Source organism: Diabrotica virgifera, chromosome 9, assembly GCF_917563875.1.
Source record: "Diabrotica virgifera virgifera chromosome 9, PGI_DIABVI_V3a".
In the NCBI taxonomy this organism is placed as follows: Eukaryota; Metazoa; Arthropoda; class Insecta; order Coleoptera; family Chrysomelidae; genus Diabrotica; species Diabrotica virgifera.
This window is the reverse complement of record NC_065451.1, coordinates 219,907,600-219,926,438: the sequence shown is the minus strand read 5'-3', so window position 1 is coordinate 219,926,438 and position 18,839 is coordinate 219,907,600. Positions and strand designations below refer to the sequence as shown.

General features: G+C 31.8%; 1 protein-coding gene across 2 annotated transcripts in view; it reads left to right on the top strand.

Annotated features, from left to right (window-relative positions):
* LOC126892058 (cathepsin L-like proteinase) overlaps positions 1 to 18,839 on the top strand; it is a 153,698-nt gene that overhangs the window by 119,829 nt on the left and 15,030 nt on the right. Inside the window, exons 1-2 of one of the 2 annotated variants that reach the window (XM_050661490.1) lie at positions 11,565 to 11,673; positions 17,322 to 17,415. In XM_050661490.1, the coding sequence (XP_050517447.1) occupies positions 17,332 to 17,415 (84 nt within the window). In that variant the 5' untranslated portion in view covers positions 11,565 to 11,673; positions 17,322 to 17,331. Of the gene's footprint in view, positions 1 to 11,564; positions 11,674 to 17,321; positions 17,416 to 18,839 lie in introns of those variants that run through there. The other variant, XM_050661492.1, reaches the window with a different exon arrangement.

Genomic DNA, 18,839 nt, shown 5'->3' with positions numbered 1-18,839 from the left:
CTTTGCTTCCTTTCCCATTTCCCATCTATAATATAAGTCATGGAGGATTATCAGGTATGATCAATAGATGGTAGAGTCTATCAAGTATGAGTTTCATGAAAGCGATTTGGGTAGTTATGAAAGTATGCTAGTCGTTATTGACTTTATTCAGCTCCTCCCTGTTGTGTTTTTTTTTTTTCATTTCGACCACCATACTTGTGCGCTATACGTAGATAATATTAGCTTTAACTACACTCATATATAGCACCAGTGGCGGCTCGTGACATCTGCTATAGGGTGTGCTGCATGAACCACGGCCAATATAAAATAATAGAAATAGAATAACATACGAAAACAAAAACAATAAAATTAGCAAATTGGAAATTAATACGCCGGTCCTTTTTTGTCGCAAACTTTTCGATTACTTTATCGTTAAAGTTCGGTATTGAAGCGATGAACTTTTTTTCTATCGAGAGTGTGGAAAGGGCTGTTAATCTGTCTTCGCGCATTGAATTTCTTAAAAATGTTTTGATCCGTTTTAAAGTTGAAAAACTACGTTCAGTTTCTGCTGTGGTCATTGGCGTAGTCACCAGAATTTGTATCAACTTTTTGGTTTCTGTTAATGTGTCCTCTAAATTATTAGAAATTATAAATTTTAGTAAAGGCACTGCACCTTTTAATGTTCTACACTCGATATTGGAATACAAAACTGACAGTTCTGTTCGCAAACGGTTTTTATCAAAGAAGTTATAAGCTGTACAAGTTAAATCCAATTCATTTTCAGGAAACTTATTATTATATTTTTCGAAATGTTCTGAAGATAAAAGTGTTGCGGCAACTAGATGATTTGTATATGCAAACCGTTCTTTTGCATTGTTTATAATAACATCACAAACTTCTAGACAGGCAATACGGTGATCCTGTTGGCTGTTATTTGGGCGTTTCCTTTTTTGGACACTAGGCGCCGCATTTAAATTTGAAGCTTGATGTATGATAGGGTCTATTTTATTTCGGACATTGTTAATACTTTGCTCAAAAACATGTATAGCTTTCTGTGCTTCGGTTGGGTCCATGTTCTTTTTTTGAAGATTATTGTACAAAACGTCAACATGTGGCATAATATAATGAAAAACAGTCAGCCAGAAAGTAAAATTTTGATCTTCCAGAATACGTCTAAGTCCTCTTGCTTCCTTGGAAGTAATAGCATTTGACTCTTCTTCTAGTTGCTCCATACACTCAATAATAAAGTCTCTATATTCGTAAACGACATTTACTGTACGAATATTGAAATTCCAGCGTGTAGGGATTGAACGAGGAATATTTTTTCCAACTATTTGATTTAAGACAGCTATTCTTTGAGGTGAATGACTAAAAAATCCAGGTATATCATGTAAATCTCCAAAAAATACGCGTACTTGGGAATTAATAGAACATGCTCTTGACATTATTAGATTCAATTGATGGGCGTAACAGTGCACAAAATGAGCAGTTTCATATTTTCTCTTAATTATTGTTTGCACTCCGCCATGTATCCCACTCATAACAGCTGCTCCGTCATAACTTTGTGCAATGAGCTTATTTTTGTTATTCTTTAATATTGGGTCTAAAACATTCAAAATTGTGTTAGCTAAGGTTTCAGCATCATGTTTTTCTGGAAGCAAAAAAGTCCAAAACCTTTCAACTGGAGCACCGTTTTTTACATAACGAAAAACAATGACCATTTGAAATTTCATAGAAACATCCGTTGTCTCATCAGCTATCACTGCTAAAAATGGGGCTTCATTGATTTCGTTTAAAATCTCCTCAGCGTATACTTCTAGCATGCAATCCAAAATATCATTTTGTATTGTTTTTGAGGTACCTTTGAAAATTGTCGCATTTGTAAGGTGTTCACTAAGTGTTTTATCAAGTTCAGCAGAAAAATTCACTAAACCACGAAAAATTCCAGGGTTATCTGATGTTTCAGATTCATCGTGTCCTCGTAAGGCGAGCTCAAAAGCCCCACAGAATTTTATACAGTCAATTATTTTTGACAAAACATACCTGTTTTTCGTCACCTCTTCATTGTGTTTTTGTATATTTATCCAATAAGCAGAGTCAAGTTGGGCCTGTATATTAAGTTTCCCAAATAATGCAAATCGCATTTCATTGTTCATATGAGTTTGCGTGTTTTCATGCTTCTTTATTTTTTCACTTAAATGCACTAGATCCCGCACTCCTGTCTCGCGCCACAATTTTTCCTCTTTATCTGCGCCGAATAATGCACACGGAAAACAGAAAAAAGCATTTTTTTCGGAACATCCACAAATCCACTGATTTCGTAGATACATGTCTTTATTAAATTTACGCGTATATGTTTTTCCACGGCTTTTACCGGACACTTCAATATTAAGATCAGGCATAGGACGGCCACGTTCTTTTATAATCAACTGTTGTTGATAGTGAAGTTTTTGAAATTTATTTACACCTAATTTAAATTAAAACTCCATTGTTTTAAACACGCTCGAACAAAACAAATTAAACAAAATTGTAACCTAAGAATTTCTAAACACGGCACAGATGCAACGGTCACGAATAACTGTCGTGAATTGCAGCTCGCAAACACATTTCCGAGGCCGTTAATCAGCCGATTGCCGAAGCACATCGGCTAAGATCGCCGTTTGCCTAATAAATGCATTTTACCGCTGCCAGTGTTTCGGTTGTTATCGACGCGGCTTCACTGGAGCAGCAAATACGTAAAAAGATTGCTTCACTGGAGCACCAAATACGTAAAAAAATTATACGGTTTCACTAGAGGAGTAAATACGTAAAAAAAATAATATTAATCATCGTTGTTGGTGAATTATTATTAACAGTTGATGTTTAATATGATAATATGGCAGATTTGAAATAAAACTATATTAATTATTCTTTAATAATTAAGATTTGCTATGGTTGTTTGGTAGTTCTGCAGCTCAGCAGCACATAAAGAAAAGCCGCCACTGTATAGCACTCATATATCTATTTGGGTTCCATGCTCCATGATTTTCCATATGGATTCAAGTAAATTAACTGTTCTTGTGTTTCTTCAAGAGTGCTCTAAGCACTCCAAAACCGTGAACCGTTTGGTTCCCTAAATTATATCATTGAATTGATTCCACTCGATTTTTAATACTTTCAGTTTGGAGCTTTCCTTTCAGGTTTGGCGTGACATTTTTATAGTTTTTCTTAAATGTCATTTAACACTTCTGTTCGATGTTAAATCGTTCTAAAATTTCTTTATTTCCATTTTAAATCTTCTAATAAATTACACATCTTTAGTATGTTGAATTTCAATCAACATGTTAATCTTGTGCGTCCTTGCCTGAGATATCTTAAAACAAATACAATCTCAATTTTAAAGTATCTATTGTGTTCATCTCTTATGCTGAAAGATTAAGATCACTTTTAAATACAGGGTGGGACATTAGTGTGACAAAGTTCAATTACTCGTTTGTCGTAAGAGATACAAAAAAAAGTTATTTAGGTAAAAGTCGGGGCACACATAGTACCATAATTTAAAAATATTCTCAAATTAACAGGGACGTCCGTATTGACAGGGTGACACAAACTTATGTTTTTTTAAATGGAAAACCCTTTATATTTTTACATATTTGGATCCTCCTCAATGTTTCCTTTCTTAAAATACTTATAGGATTTTGTAATATACGAGGTGGTTTAAAAGATAATTACGTTTTTTTTGTTAATTTCGTAGCAATATTTACACCCTTTGTAGAATTGTAGTGACTCGACATCAAAATTCTATTTTATGTTCAAACAATTTTTAATATAGTTTACTATTGTTAAACATTAACAGTATAGTAAATATACAATTTATTTTAGTATACAGGGTGGGTCTAAACTCGGAATGAGTATTTTCTGAGTTTTCTTAAATTGAACGCCCCGTATTTAAGTACAGTGGAACCTCGATAACTCGGATTAATCGGGACCGCGGCCGATCCGGGTTATCGAAAATCCGAGATAGCCGGAGAATATGGTAAAAATTAATAAAATACGGTATACTTACAGATAAACTCCGTTAGAATTGAAATAACATGAAATATATTTATAAATATGCACAGTACCTACTCATTAAAATTACTAAAAAAAACACCAAACACAAACGTAAGCAAACGGAAGCGAACAATACACGACACACAATACAGTCACAACGATGTAATGTTATTTAAGAACGTGAAAACTAAAGACCATTGTTTATAAAAGAATTTTTTAAATAGTCTTTCCTAAACAATGCTGACAGTTTGAAATAAAAAGGAATAGGTACTACAGACAGGTGGCTGTTGTTTCTGCGGCGTGTGCTATGAGTCATTTTTAATATCGTATAGGTCAAATTACACACATACCTACACATTATCTCTCAAATATTATATTACATACATTATTATTGTTGAAAGGTTTGTCTGATAATTAACTATTTTGATGAGAAATAAGCCACAATTAAATTGAAAAATACAAAATATTGAAAATCAAAATGTTTATCTGATGAAAATCGGTCCGGGTTAGCCGGACTTCCGGGTTATCGGGGACCGACTTATCGGGGTTCCACTGTATTGTAATTAAATGATATTTTATGGCAGTTTTTTTATTTCTTAAGCATTCCCTATACCTAAATGCTTTAATTTGTAAGTTATTCGTGATTATTTAAGCCAAACAACAATTGCAACAAAAATTACGTGAAATTTTATTAGGTGGCCGTGAAAATATCAAATCGAAAATAATTTTTCGAAAAAAAATACATAATAATACAGCATGATCATTAATTTATTAATATTCGATGATATTGTTAAAGTTGTTAGTGCTTAAAATATTAATCAAACCTACAAAATTCAACCTAGTTGGTTATGTCACAAAATTTATTAAAAATTTGACATTATACTATTTGTATAGTTTTAGTTTATTTGTTACCATTACTAATATTAATTTTACTAATGAGGAACTGATTAAAATGGCTTTGTGTTAGGAGATTATAACAAAAATGAGCTACTTGCAATCAAAATTTATCATCAGCAATTTCCTGATAGACGACAACCAAGAAGAGAAACTTTGAAATTATACTAAGACGGTCTCAACAGACTATATACTTAGATTGTAAGAACGGTTGTACTAATATGCAGATCCTCAGTGACGCTAAGGATTACATTTAATTCCCGTTTTCTCCATTTACAATAGTTTTTGTTTTATCAGATTTATCATAATCTAAGTGTCCAGTTCATTGAAACCGTTCTAGTATATTTTCAAACGTTTCTCTTTTTGGTTGTCGTCTATCAGGGAATTTCTGATGAAAAATTCTTATTGCTAGTAGCACATTTTTGTTATACTCCACTAGAACAAAAATCTTATTAATCAGTTCCTCATTAGAAAAATTCATATTAGTAATGGTAATAAAGCAACTGGATCTATAAAAATAGTGTAATGTCAAATGTTTAAGCAAATTTAGTGTGATAGCCGACTAGGTAGAATATTGTATGTTTTTATTAATATTTTGCACCTACAATCATAATTAACTACGAATTTATTTGGATATCTCATCCAATATTAATAAATTAAGGATCAGGCTAGATTATGATTAATTTTTTTTCGAAAAATTATTTTTGATTGAATATTTTCACGGCCACCTAATAAAATTTCACGTAATATTTTGTTGCAATTAAGGTTTGGCTTAAATAATCACGACTAACTTACAAATTAAAGCACTTAGGTATAGGTAATGCTTAAGAAATAAAAAAGTACCTACCATAAAATATTATTTTATTACAATACTAAAATACAGGGTGCTGCATTAAAAAAAAACTCAGAAAATACTCATTCCGAGTTTCGAACAACCCTGTATACTAAAATTAAACATTTCGCTATACTGTTAATGTTTAACAATAGTAGACTATATTAAAAATCGTTTAAACATAAAATAAAAATTTGACGTCAAATCACTACAATTCTACAGGGTGTAAATTTTGCTACGAAATTAACAAAAAAAACGTAATTATATTTTAAACTACCTCGTATAATATTACAAAATCCTATATTTTAAGAAAGGAAACATTGAGGACAATCCAAAAATGTAAAAATATACAGGGTATTTCATTAAAAAAAAAACATAAGTTTGTGTCACCCTATCAATACGCAAGCCCCTCTATATTTGAAAATATTTTTAAATTATGGTCCTATCTGTGCCCCAACTTTTACCTAAATACCTTTTTTTCGTATCTCTTACGACAAACGAATAATTGGACTTTGTCATACTAATGCCCCACCCTGTATATTGAATTATACAAATTTTTTGCAGGATATACGACGCCACGAGTAATTTACCATTGTTATCATAAGTATGTTTCTTGTGAGTTTATTACTCATAACTAGTGAGCGGATTTATATGCGATCAATTTTGATGAAATATGCGCATATATATGCAGTAAAAAATTACGAAATATGCGCAAGATATGCACAAAAAATCAAAAAATGCGCATTTCGAGAAACCACAAATTTTCTGTTCTATTTTATTCTAGGGGATTCTTTTATAGGGGGGGGGCAATCTTATTTATTATCTTTCAAATAAAATCATTATTTTTTATATATGCAATTTATTCACATTTTTTACAAAAAGTGATACCAATAGTTACCTATTTAAAATAAAACGACAATATCACTATATATGTATATCTTCGATTATAATTCACTACAATGTGTTTTTCCAAATTTGTTACGAGGAAAAATTTTCTTTGATCAGATAAAATATTTTTATAACTTGAAAAACTCCTTTCAACATCAACATAAGTAATTGGGGCGTACTTAAAATAACTTGTTAAAGCCGAAAATTCTGCACCAAAATCAATTTCAAAATTTCCATTAAAAATTTCGCATTTTCCATTAAAAAGTTTTAAAGACGGGATTTGTTCCAAAGCATGAATATTTCAATTTTTAGCACCTACTAAATGGGATACAAATTGTACTAAATATAATACAAGTAAATAAAATTCGGATTTCTTGGTAAACCATCCTTCATCACTTTAACATCCTACAGTCATTTTGTAACGGCGTACTATAAGCACTTTAAGTACTTTGTGTAAAGATCGAATGAAAAGGCAGTGAATGAGTAGATTCAGGTAGTTCTCGAATTACTAGATAGTACAGCCTGTGCGGGGAAATATTTTGTGTCGAATTAAAAAATTTAAATTTTTTTGGACTTAAATGTTTTTCAATAGGCACAAAATATGCATATTTCATTAAAAATATGCAAAATTTAGTAAAGTTCTCAAATAGGCGAAATATGCATGCAATATGCATTTCGCATAAAATCCGCTCCCTACTCATAACACTTCAAATATTGTTATTTTTAATATCGGGAAATTAAGTAAAAATAGATCAAGTTTGAGACTTACTTTATTATCTAAATAAGTAAGAAAACTAGTTTACTTAAAGTACCAAATTTATCCTTACAACATCAAAGTATTCACCAATATACATGGAAAAACACCCTCATTGGACCAACTAGATCCAGATAGCAATAAAATGCAGATGAATAGCAATTAATCTTCTCAGTTTAGACTTAAGACAAAGAATAGTTAAGTGCTATTTTTGTCCTGTTCCTTTGGATGGTGTAGAAGTTTGGACACTAAAAGTATCATGCATGAACATAATTGAAGCATTCTAAAAGTAAATTCTTTTAGACGGATACTAAAGATACCTTGGACCAGTGGCGGCTGGTGACTCAAAAATTTGGTAGTTCTGCAGTATTTTTTGGTTTTTTTTAATTCAATATCTTTTAATCGTTGTATTTTACAACGAGGCTTTTAGTTTGATATTTTACACCATATATTTATTCATTATATATCTATTAAAAAATAATAAAGAACTTACCGATTTTCTTCTTTTCAAATTGAAGATAAATCCAATTATATCAAAAATAGCAATGGTACATTATGGCACACTAGTAATTGTTTTCTAGTTTATGTTTTTAGTAGAATTTTATCGATAAATACGCGAAACTAAGGAATGCAAATGAAAAAATACTACAAACAAAATCGCCACAACAATAATTGCATTATAGGGTCTTACGAACTAACTACACACAGAGCCAAATATATTATTTTTTTTTATAAATAAGCTCGATTCGTCGATTTTTTTTTAAAGCCAACTTGTCTATAACTTTTTCATTAAAGTTTGGTATTTCTTTTATAAGTGTTTTTTCTACTGACAACATGGTTAATGCTACAAGTCGGTCTTCAGTCATGGAATTTCTCAAGAATGTTTTAATCCGTTTTAAACTCGAAAAGCACCTTTCAGCTTCTGCCGTACTCATGGGCACTGTAATTAGAATTTGAAGCAGTTTTACAGTTTCTTGAAAAGGCTCTGTTAAATTATTTTCAATTAAAAATTTTAAAAAAGGTATTGCCCCATTAATGTCTCCACAGTCTCTTCTAAAATAAATAACAGATAATTCAGTCTTCAAGCGCTCCCTATCTAAATTTGGATATGACGCGCAAGTCAGGCTTAAATTATCATCTGGGAAATTAGCACAATAATTATCAAATTGCTCAGGATAAAGCAATGAAGTTGCAAGTAGGTGATTTTTAAAAGCAAATCTATCATTTGCACAATTTATGATTATATCACAAACTTCGATAGATGCTCTCCGATGATCTATTAGACTGTTATCCTTCCGTAACCTTTTAGTTGGTAATGGTTCAACGCATAAACTAGAACCTTGGTCAATGGTATCATCTATTGAATTTCTAACTGAATTCATGTATCTTTCGAAATCTGTCACCTTTTTATTGATTTCCAAAGGATCCGTTTTAGTCTTTTGAAGGGCATTATACAAAACGTCTACTTGTGGCATTATGCGATGGAAAAATGTTAACCAAAAAACAAAATTTTGATCCACTAGTATTCTTCGAATGGAAGACGCTGAACTACAGACAGCTGCCTTATCAAACGATTCTTCTATTTCTTCCATACATTCGATAAAAGAAGATCGATGTTCAAACACAACATTAACAGTTCGAATGTTGAAGTTCCAGCGAGTTGGAGCGCCATGAGGAATTTTCTTTTGGACGATTTTATCTAAAACTGCCACTCGTTGTGGCGAATTTTTAAAAAAGCTAGGGATTTCATTTAAATTTCCAAAAAAAAGTCTAACTTGAGAGTTCTCGGAACAAGCCTTAGACATTATTAAATTTAATTGATGCGCGTAACAGTGTACAAAATGAACAAATGAATATTTTTCTTTGATTCTGGCTTGAACTCCTGCGTGCTGTCCACACATGACCGCTGCCCCATCATAACTCTGAGCAATTAGTTTATTATTTGAGTTTTCCAGGATAGGATCCAAAACACTGAAAATGTTTTTGCTTAAAGTATCTGCATTTAATTTTGAAGGTACCAAATATGTCCAAAATCGTTCTACCGGTGCTCCATTTCGACAATATCTAAATACTACAACCATTTGTGATTTTGCTGAAATGTCTGTAGTCTCGTCGGCCATGACAGCTAGATATGGAGATTCCCGGATTTCCTCCAAAATTTTATCCTGGCATAATTCCAACATGCAGTCCAAAATATCATTTTGAATTTCTTTAGAAATGCCCTTAAAAACCGTCGATTCTTCCAAGTGTTGTGCTAAAGTTCTATCCAATTCAGCAGTAAAATTTATGAGGCCGCGAATAATTCCAGGATTGTCGGATGTTTGTGTCTCGTCGTGTCCCCGAAGCGCCAATTCGAAAACACTACAAAATTTTATGCAGTCTATAATTTTTGAGAGAACATACCTATTTTTTGTTACAGCTTCATTGAATTTTTGAATATTTATCCAGTATGCTGAATCTAACTGTTCTTTAATATTCACGGAGCCTAATAAAGCATATTCCATTTGATTGTGCAAATGATGCTTAGAAGTTTCGTGCTTTTTTATTTTATCACTTAAATGTACTAAGTCTGTTACACCAACTTGCGTCCATGACTTATCACCTCCAAAGAGTACACAAGGAAAACAGAAAAGAGCGTTTTTTCTGTTGCAGCCACATATCCAACTATTTCTCGTATAAATATCGCAATTAAATTGTCGTTTGTAATTTTTCCCTCGGCTTGATCCTTCTTTTTCGATTTTAATATCCGGCAAAGGACGTCCTTTGCATTTTAATTCTAGTTTTTCGTCATAAGAATATTTAAAGAATCTCTTAACATTAATCAAATTATAAATAACATCCATCCTGAACAGCACTTTTATTCTCATATACTTAATATAAATACCGAATTACGTGCAGGACAACTTATTTTAACAGTCGTCGCGTCGCGATCACCGATTATTTAAAATTACAATAAACGTAGGTTTCTACACACTAGTTCGAACTGCGACAAATGCAGCTCAAATATTGCTTTCAGTCGTCGCCTGAAAAGTGTAGGCGAGGGTTGAGCGGGTGTTATCGGGGATATCTTTAACAGTTCACAGCTCGGAGTAGCACCGGTCCGGTCAAATAAGTGGGACTTGCTATCGCCATGAGATGCGACGGACGACAGATTAAAATAAAGGCGGCCATGCACGAAAACCATCTAAATGAATTTAGATTTTATAAGTAGTGATATTTTTTATTTAATTTTCAAAGTAATTTTGTTTGGATTATTTTGGTGGTTCTGCAGCTCCGCAGCACTTATATACCAACCGCCACTGCTTTGGACAGCAAGAAATACTATTGAAAAATATTAAAGAGGGTTAAAAAAAATAGAGAATTGCTAATGACTGTTAAACACTGGAAAATGTCTTATCTGAGATATATTCTGATGGGAATCGATATATGTAGGTTACTAAAACTGACACTTAAAGCAAAATATACAACAGAAGAATTGCAGGAAGAAAACAAGTTTCTTGGTTAAAAAACATTCGTTACTCAGATTATCAAATGCAGGGCAAATATTTCATGTTGCAGAAGATCGAGAAACCTTCGCAATGATAGTGCAAAAAGAAAATCATTTAACCAGTGCATGCTTCCGGTTCTCACTTAGGGAGCTGAAACACTAACATTGACTAAAAAATCAACAAGAAAATTACAAGTAGCACAACGAAAAATGGAAAGATTCATGCTTGGCCTAACTTTTGAGAGAGAATACGAAATGGTGAGCTACGGCGAAGATCTGGAGTGGAAGACATCATAAAACGCATTACGAAGTTGAAGTGGAAATGGTCAGGACACGTTGGAAGCCAGAGAGCCAACAGATGGACAAAGAAGATTTTAGAGGGCAGCCAAGGGCAGACAAACGAAGTCGTGACAGACCACCCATCAGAAGAACCGACGACATTAAAAGATTAGCGACAAAGCGACAGAGAAAGGTGAAGACATCTTGAGGAGGCCGATGTCCGACAGTGGACAAATTTAGCTGTTTGATGATGATAACCTATGAAGATGATAAATATTACAATGACCCAGGATTTATCCCGCTTTTATGTCTCTAAAATTAATGAGAAATATGCCCGAAGTACCATTTTATATAAATATAAAAATATATTATAGTAGCACGAATTAATTAAACAAAAAATAAGTGTTGATCGATTAAAAAACAATGAAATCTAATCTGACAGGTTCTTGAGTCTTCAACAATATTGTATATATTAGCTCAAAATTATCAGAATGCTTCAGAATTTCTGTAGTTGTTGTCAAGAATAAGGTAACTGGTTTCATTTATTTTTTTTTTCTACAACCGTGTTAAAAATGCAATTTTTAGCACTCCATAGGAGCGTTAAAAATGCTACTTTAAAGCAATAGTGCTTTAAAATTTTTAAGGCACTGCAGTTAAAAGTGAATTGTCAAATTGTGAAACGTCAAAATATTTATATTTCATTTATTATCATTAATATTAATAGTACAACTTGCGCAATTTGAAAAAGGTGGTTTAAAAGATTTTTTAAAATTTATCTGTATTATCGCATTTTTAACACGTTTGTAGAAAAATACTATTAAAATTTGTTAGAATATACAACAAAAGGGCCGGTTGTTCGAACGTTAATCAACAATGATTATTATTAAATATTTAATTACTGTCACCAAAACTGTCAATGTCAACTTTGTTTGGGTTGCTGAAAACATAATTAATTACAATTATGAGATTTATTATTAATTATGTTAATAATTATTGTTATATTAATTGATTATAGTCTCAGAATTGTAATTAATTATGTTTTAACAATTAACATTGACAGTAATTAATTATTTGATAATGATCATTGTTGATTAGCGTTCGAACAACCGGCCCTTAAAGTAAGATGTTATTCTATAGTTGTTATGATTTACGTATTGACAGTATAGGCAGTTTTGATGTAATATCAAGAAAAATATAAAAATGGAATGTCAGTCAAGTTCAAGTAAAAGTTTTGTAGATATTGTCCTGTAATTGAGAATGAATAAATTAAAATTGTTGATATATAAGACGTTTGTAGAAAAAATATTTTATGATATACGTGTTAAAAAGTACATTTTTAAGGCACTCATGTGAATTGCAGAATTCGCTTCGCTCATTCTGCAAACTTCCACATGCGTGCCTTAAACGTGTACGTTTAACACTTTTATCATAAATAACTATTAATTGTATAAAACTTGGTTAAATATTGTTTTCAGGTTAATTTTTTATTTTTTAATATTTTCGTCTTGTTTATATTTTACCGATAACAACTATTCGGACTATTTTTTCTTTCGTATTTAGGATACTTACTTTCGGACCATTTTTCCTAGACAAATGAAAGCGGAATATGACTGCATATTGTAGAGTTCTTTTAGCTTTCTTTATTCGCCGTCTCTTGTCTTATAAATTGTAAAAGTCGGAGATTAAGGATGTTACCAGAAAATCAGAAAAGTTTTCAGATTTAAATAATGATTTAATTATTGATTTATTATTATTTTTATACATTTGTATCTGGGACTTTTTCCCTTTTTTAGTCTTTCTTTCTTTCGAAAGAAGCTGCGAAGAAGAACTTTACTCTTCTCAAACTTTCTGTCACGCTTAACTTCTGTCGCATCAACTGATCATGTTACTTTTCTGATACAGGAAAATCTCTTTCTTTAAGCACATTCTAACAGAATGTCCACTTTACTCGTATGAACGAAGCATCAACAACATTTATGAAGAACCAAGTCAGCTGAAGAATATTTTAAATTATAATTATTTATCCAGTACAATTCTTAAATAAATTTATTGTATAAAATGTAATACAAGGTGTTTGGTAAAGAATGGGCCATAGCTTAACCTCAGATTCCTAGGGAATCCCATAACCTGAGGTTAAAATAGGTCGATTTAAGCTAACTTACCTTAGTACGAATGTTGATAATAACCAAAATAGAGGGTGTCAAAGTTAAAGTTTTATTTTATTTATTCTTGAATATTTCCTAACAGGTATGGGATAATAACACGAAATTTGGTAAACGGGGGCTCTTTTGGACCAAAAAATCTAAATTCGCCACCAAAAATGATGTATTATCCAGAGGGCGCCACATGCGCCTTTCAGCGCTCATTTAATGGGTTCAATTTTTTCTATTACCCACTCTATATACTTTTTGGATCAAAACTTTTATTCTCTTAATATTTTTACTTAAAAAAGGTATACCTACTACATTCATCTCGCTAAACTCAACCGTTTTCGAGATTAACACATGCGGTCTGCGAGGCAACATCGCATAATCTTTTGCATAATATCATTGTAGTTACACACGAAAAATAACTTAAAACTATAAAAATATCCAAAAATTTATCGCAAATTGCTTCAAATGGAATTTTCGATGCAATAAGACAAATATGAAAACTGGCACAACTATTATGGTTTCAAGTTGATTTTTCGGGTGTAACTACAATGATATTATGCAAAAAATTATGTTGTATCGACGATTTAAAATTCGTTTATCTCGAAAACAGTTAGTTCATTAAAATGTTACATTTTTTAGGCCGTTCCTTGCATTTCTTAGAGGAGTCAATTTTATTTCTTTAATGTGTAGGGTGGATCAGTAGAAGCTTAAGTTCAAGTTTTTGGGGTCGCCATCCTTGTCCCCCGGTCGCCATCTTGGAAACGGGGTGCAAAGGGGTTTCGCGCTATATCTCGTAAACTACCAACCCTACAGAAAATCTATTAAACATAAAAGGTAGCAAATTAAATTTTCCATAATTTTGTTTCTATTACTTTTTATCGTCAAGTGACCAACAAAAAAGATATAACCAAAAATATGTAAATCTTTTTTAACAAGTTTCTTTTGGATGTTTTAACTTTTTTTCAGGTCATTTTAAAATAAAATAACGTTATAGCAATTTTGTAGAGGGTTTTTCAGCGAACAATTTCCACTATACATTTGTTTAATTCTATTTATTTCTATAGGTTTTACAGCGCTCCAAACTTGACCAGATTCTCGAATGCTCATAGGGATACAATAAAAACAAAAGTTAGGCTTACCTTTCTATCTATATATATTCTTTATTCATACAATTTATTATGATTTTATCATTCCTATGCTATTATTAATCTGTTTTTGACCTTTCTTCCCACTATAAAACTTATAACTCTAAGCATATATAGAAAAGGCCCAAGAAGTTTTTTGAGGACAAATTCGCCGCTTCAGAAGAAGAATGACGCAACCGCAAAATGCAAAATTCTTCAGTAGAGCAAAAATACGATTTTTAATATCAAAATCATAAAGTATGATAAAAATTAGCCATTCACCACACCGTGGTCAGGATCTCGAGATATAAGCGTTTTTTGGGGTGTGCCGCTTGTATATGAAGTAACATAACTTTTTTCCTGTTAAATATTTTGACTTAAAATTTATCAAAAAACTTCTTCATGAACTATATTTTATTGTTGTGTTGGTTAAAATTATAAACTAAAAAGTTTGTCACTCAACTTTTTTAAGTAAACATGAAACTAACGAAATATGATGACAAAATGTTAATAAATTAACAACTCTTTTTTTAATGTGTTTAAACATTTTGGACAAATTTCATTGTTGTCTACATACTTCAAAGATGACACAGTAAAATTTTTAAAAGGAAATATTTACAGCGACCAAAGATACAGCGAGGTAAATTTGAAAAATCATCAAAATTGATTTTTGGCATTTTTGTATAAAATTTATTTTTTTAACATGTTCCACCAACTCTAGATAAAAATAAACTTCATATTCGGATTCAGCGACCTCGAAAACATAAAAATAGACCAAAATTGATCATTCACCTTAAATTTGATTTTCGTGGTTGGCATAACGGTTAATGCCGCTCGTCTAATATATGTAGATAGAAAAGCATTATACGAGAATTCGAGAATCTGGTCAAGTTTGGAGCGCTGTAAAACCTAGATAGTAAATAAAATTAAACAACTTTATAGTGAAAATTGTTTATTGAAAAATCCTCTACAAAATCGCTATGATGTTATTTTATTGTGAAATGAACGTAAAAGAAAGTTATAAACTCCAAAAGGAAATTTCTTACAAAATTTTCTCTTATTTTTGTTTATAACTTTTTTGTTGGTCACTTTACGATAAAAAGTAATAAACATAAAATTGTAGAAAATTTAATTTGCTTTATTTTATGTGAAATTAAATTTTCTGTAGGGTAGATAGTTTACGAGATACAGCGCGAAAGCCCTTTGCACCTCTTTTTCCAAGATGGCGGCCGGGGGACAAGGGCCTCAACCCCAAAAACTTGAACTTAAGCTTCTACTGAACCCCCTACACATTAAAAAGATAAAATTGACTCCTCTAAGAAATGCACACTAAATGTAACATTTCAATGGACTAAGTTGTGTTTAGCGAGATAAATGTAGTATACTTTTTTAAATAAAAATGTTAAGAGAATAAAAGTTTTGATTCAAAAATTATATAGAGTGCGGGATAAAAAAAAATTACTTTTTAATTGAGCACTGAAATACGTACGTGGCGCCCTCTTGGTAATACATCATTTTTTGGTGGCGAATTTAGATTTCTCATCCCAACAAATTCCCGCTTACCAAATTTCTTGTTGTTATCCCATGCCTGTCAGGAAATATTCAAGAATAAATAAAATAAAAGTTTAACTTTGACACCGTGTATCTCGGTTATTATCAACTTTCGTACTAAGGTAAGTTAGCTTAAATCGCCCTATTTTAAGCTCAGGAATCTGAGATTAAGCTATGTCCCATTCTTTACCAAACACCATCATAGGCGTAACCAGGGGGGTTTGGGGGTTATAACCCCCCCCCCCTTTGGGATGGACTTTGAGCTCTATACGCTTAACACCATACCTCTCAGAGACCTTCCTGTAGTTGTAACCCCCCCTTTCCAGTAGTTGTAACCCCCCTTAGGATCATCCTGGTTACGCCTATGAACACAATATATATTGCAATTGTTCAACATCCGCTAATAGCCGTCCATGGTTGATGCGGCTTTATGTAAATAAAAAAATAGGAAAATCTCATGCAGTTTCTTTTACAAAATTTAAAGTAGTGTCAAATAAACAGATATTAGAATATAATGATTGTACTATTTCAAATCTCTTGATTTCAAAACTCGAGACAAACAGCTCCACACTCCTCAACCTCTTCAGTTAAAGACTTTAAAAAGGCAAACCCATAGTAAACCAAATCACTTGATAAAGGCACTCTACCGAAACAGCTGTAGTCACATAGTTATAAAAAAGAATGTGTGTGTACTTTGTACGCACGTAAGAAGTTATACTTCTATTACATGATTTCTTAAAAATAAATATACTTTAAACAGTTTGTTATTAATTTTTTTAAACACCAAACTAATTTTGTGCTTACCGCTTTCAAAAAAATAAAAAAAAAGTATAGGATTGCTCCGGACTCGAACTCAAGACTTCTCGATCTCTGGCCGAATGCTATACCAAATACGCTACGAGGACTGTGTCTATATCGGTTCGGACGTACCTAATGACAATTCACGGTAACAAACAGACAAGTATAATAAATATACAATAAAATGTTTTAATAATACTCATCTTACTCCTGAGGAAGAAAAATCCAAAGACACAAAAATTATAATAAATATATTCACTAAAAACACTAATATATTCTTTTCACACCTTTTCTTGCACTGATATATTTATACATAACTTGAAAGATCTAGCAACTAAACGCCATACTGTCTGTGTACGCATGCGCGCAGTATTATAAAATTTTACTCTCAATCGCGCCTAAAGAAGTATAACTCCCAATAAATTTTGTGGAAGTATAGAAAACAAATGTTTTCAGTTTTTTATTGTTAGATATTTCAAATCTATTTCTGCTTTATTTTGTTTTAAGTGCCTTACAGATTTTTAATAATCTTTGGATATTTTTATTTTAGATAATACACAATGAAAGTGATTGTTGTTATTGCTTGTCTTATTGTGGCAATTACTGCCCAATTGAACAATTATGATCACTGGGTCTCTTTCAAGGTAAGCATATTCTTATATGAATTTTATGATAGATACGCTAATAAACACAAATAACTAGAGAGAGGTTATACGATATATATTTATACGATGGATATATATTTATACGATGGTATACTTCCAAGATCCCAATATGGTTTTCGCAAATCTAGGTCTACTCAAGATGCAACTGCAGCTCTAGTTACGTCAATTCAACTTAACTTTACAAGAAATAAGTCTACAGCAGCTGCGTTCCTTGACATTTCCGCTGCTTTTGATAATGTTAATTTAGACATTCTTTACAAAAAAATGTTGTATATTGGAATCCCCAATTCATTTGCTCTCTTTTTAAAATCTTTATATTCCAACAGATTAACTTATTTAAAAATTAATAATGATGAATTTTCATATCCTCGACTAACTAATATTGGATTGCCACAGGGGAGTATTTTAAGCCCGATTTTATACATCCTGTACAACATAGATCTTGAAGTTAGTATACCCAACAATACAAAAATTCTTCAATATGCTGATGATGTTGTTTTATATACAGAAGGAAAATTGTTAAGTGGATGTGAGGATAATTTAAAAGTCGCATTAGAAATCGTAAATCAGTGCTACGAAGAAGTAGGATTATCAATTTCTGACACAAGAACTGAGGTGTGTTACTTTACAAAAAAGCGTAGAGTTCCACATGGCAATCTTAACGTTGGAAAATTTAATTTTCCAATTAAAAGCTGTGTTAAGTATCTTGGTACCTATCTAGACAGGAAATTGTCTTGGAAAGATCACATTCATCATATTGTTAAAAAATCGAAAACTCAATAAATATTTTAAGAACTTTCTGTAAAACAAATTGGGGAGCAGACCCAAATATTGTTTGATGTTTTACCGTAACATGATCAGACCCATTCTCGACTATAGCTGTCATTTATTTGGATCAGCGACCAATACACTTCTAAATAAAATTGAAATTCAAAAAAATAAATGCTTAAGATTATGCCTAGGTTATTTAAAATCCACTCCAGTCCAAATAATGGAAAATGAAGCAGTGGAACCTCCATTGCATTTACGCCGCCAATTTCTCAGTGATAAATTTACAACTCGAATTCTGTCCAAAAAATGTAAATACCTTCAAGATCTACATGAGCTATCAGTTTTAGACCTCACTCATAGGTACTGGAGAACTAAAAAATCTATACCTTTGGTAGAAAGTTATCAAAGTACGGTAAAGTGCAGTGAAGTTATCTATAAAAGCCAAATTCCGCCTTACTACAGTGCAATGACAAAAACATTATTTTCTAACAAGGTTAAAACATGTTATTTAAACTCACATTTACCGCCAAATATGTTTGATATACTTATTAGAGAAAAATGGTCAAATTTTCAGTACATATTTACCGATGGGTCAAGAGACGCAAATGGAACGGGCTGTGTAGTATTCCACG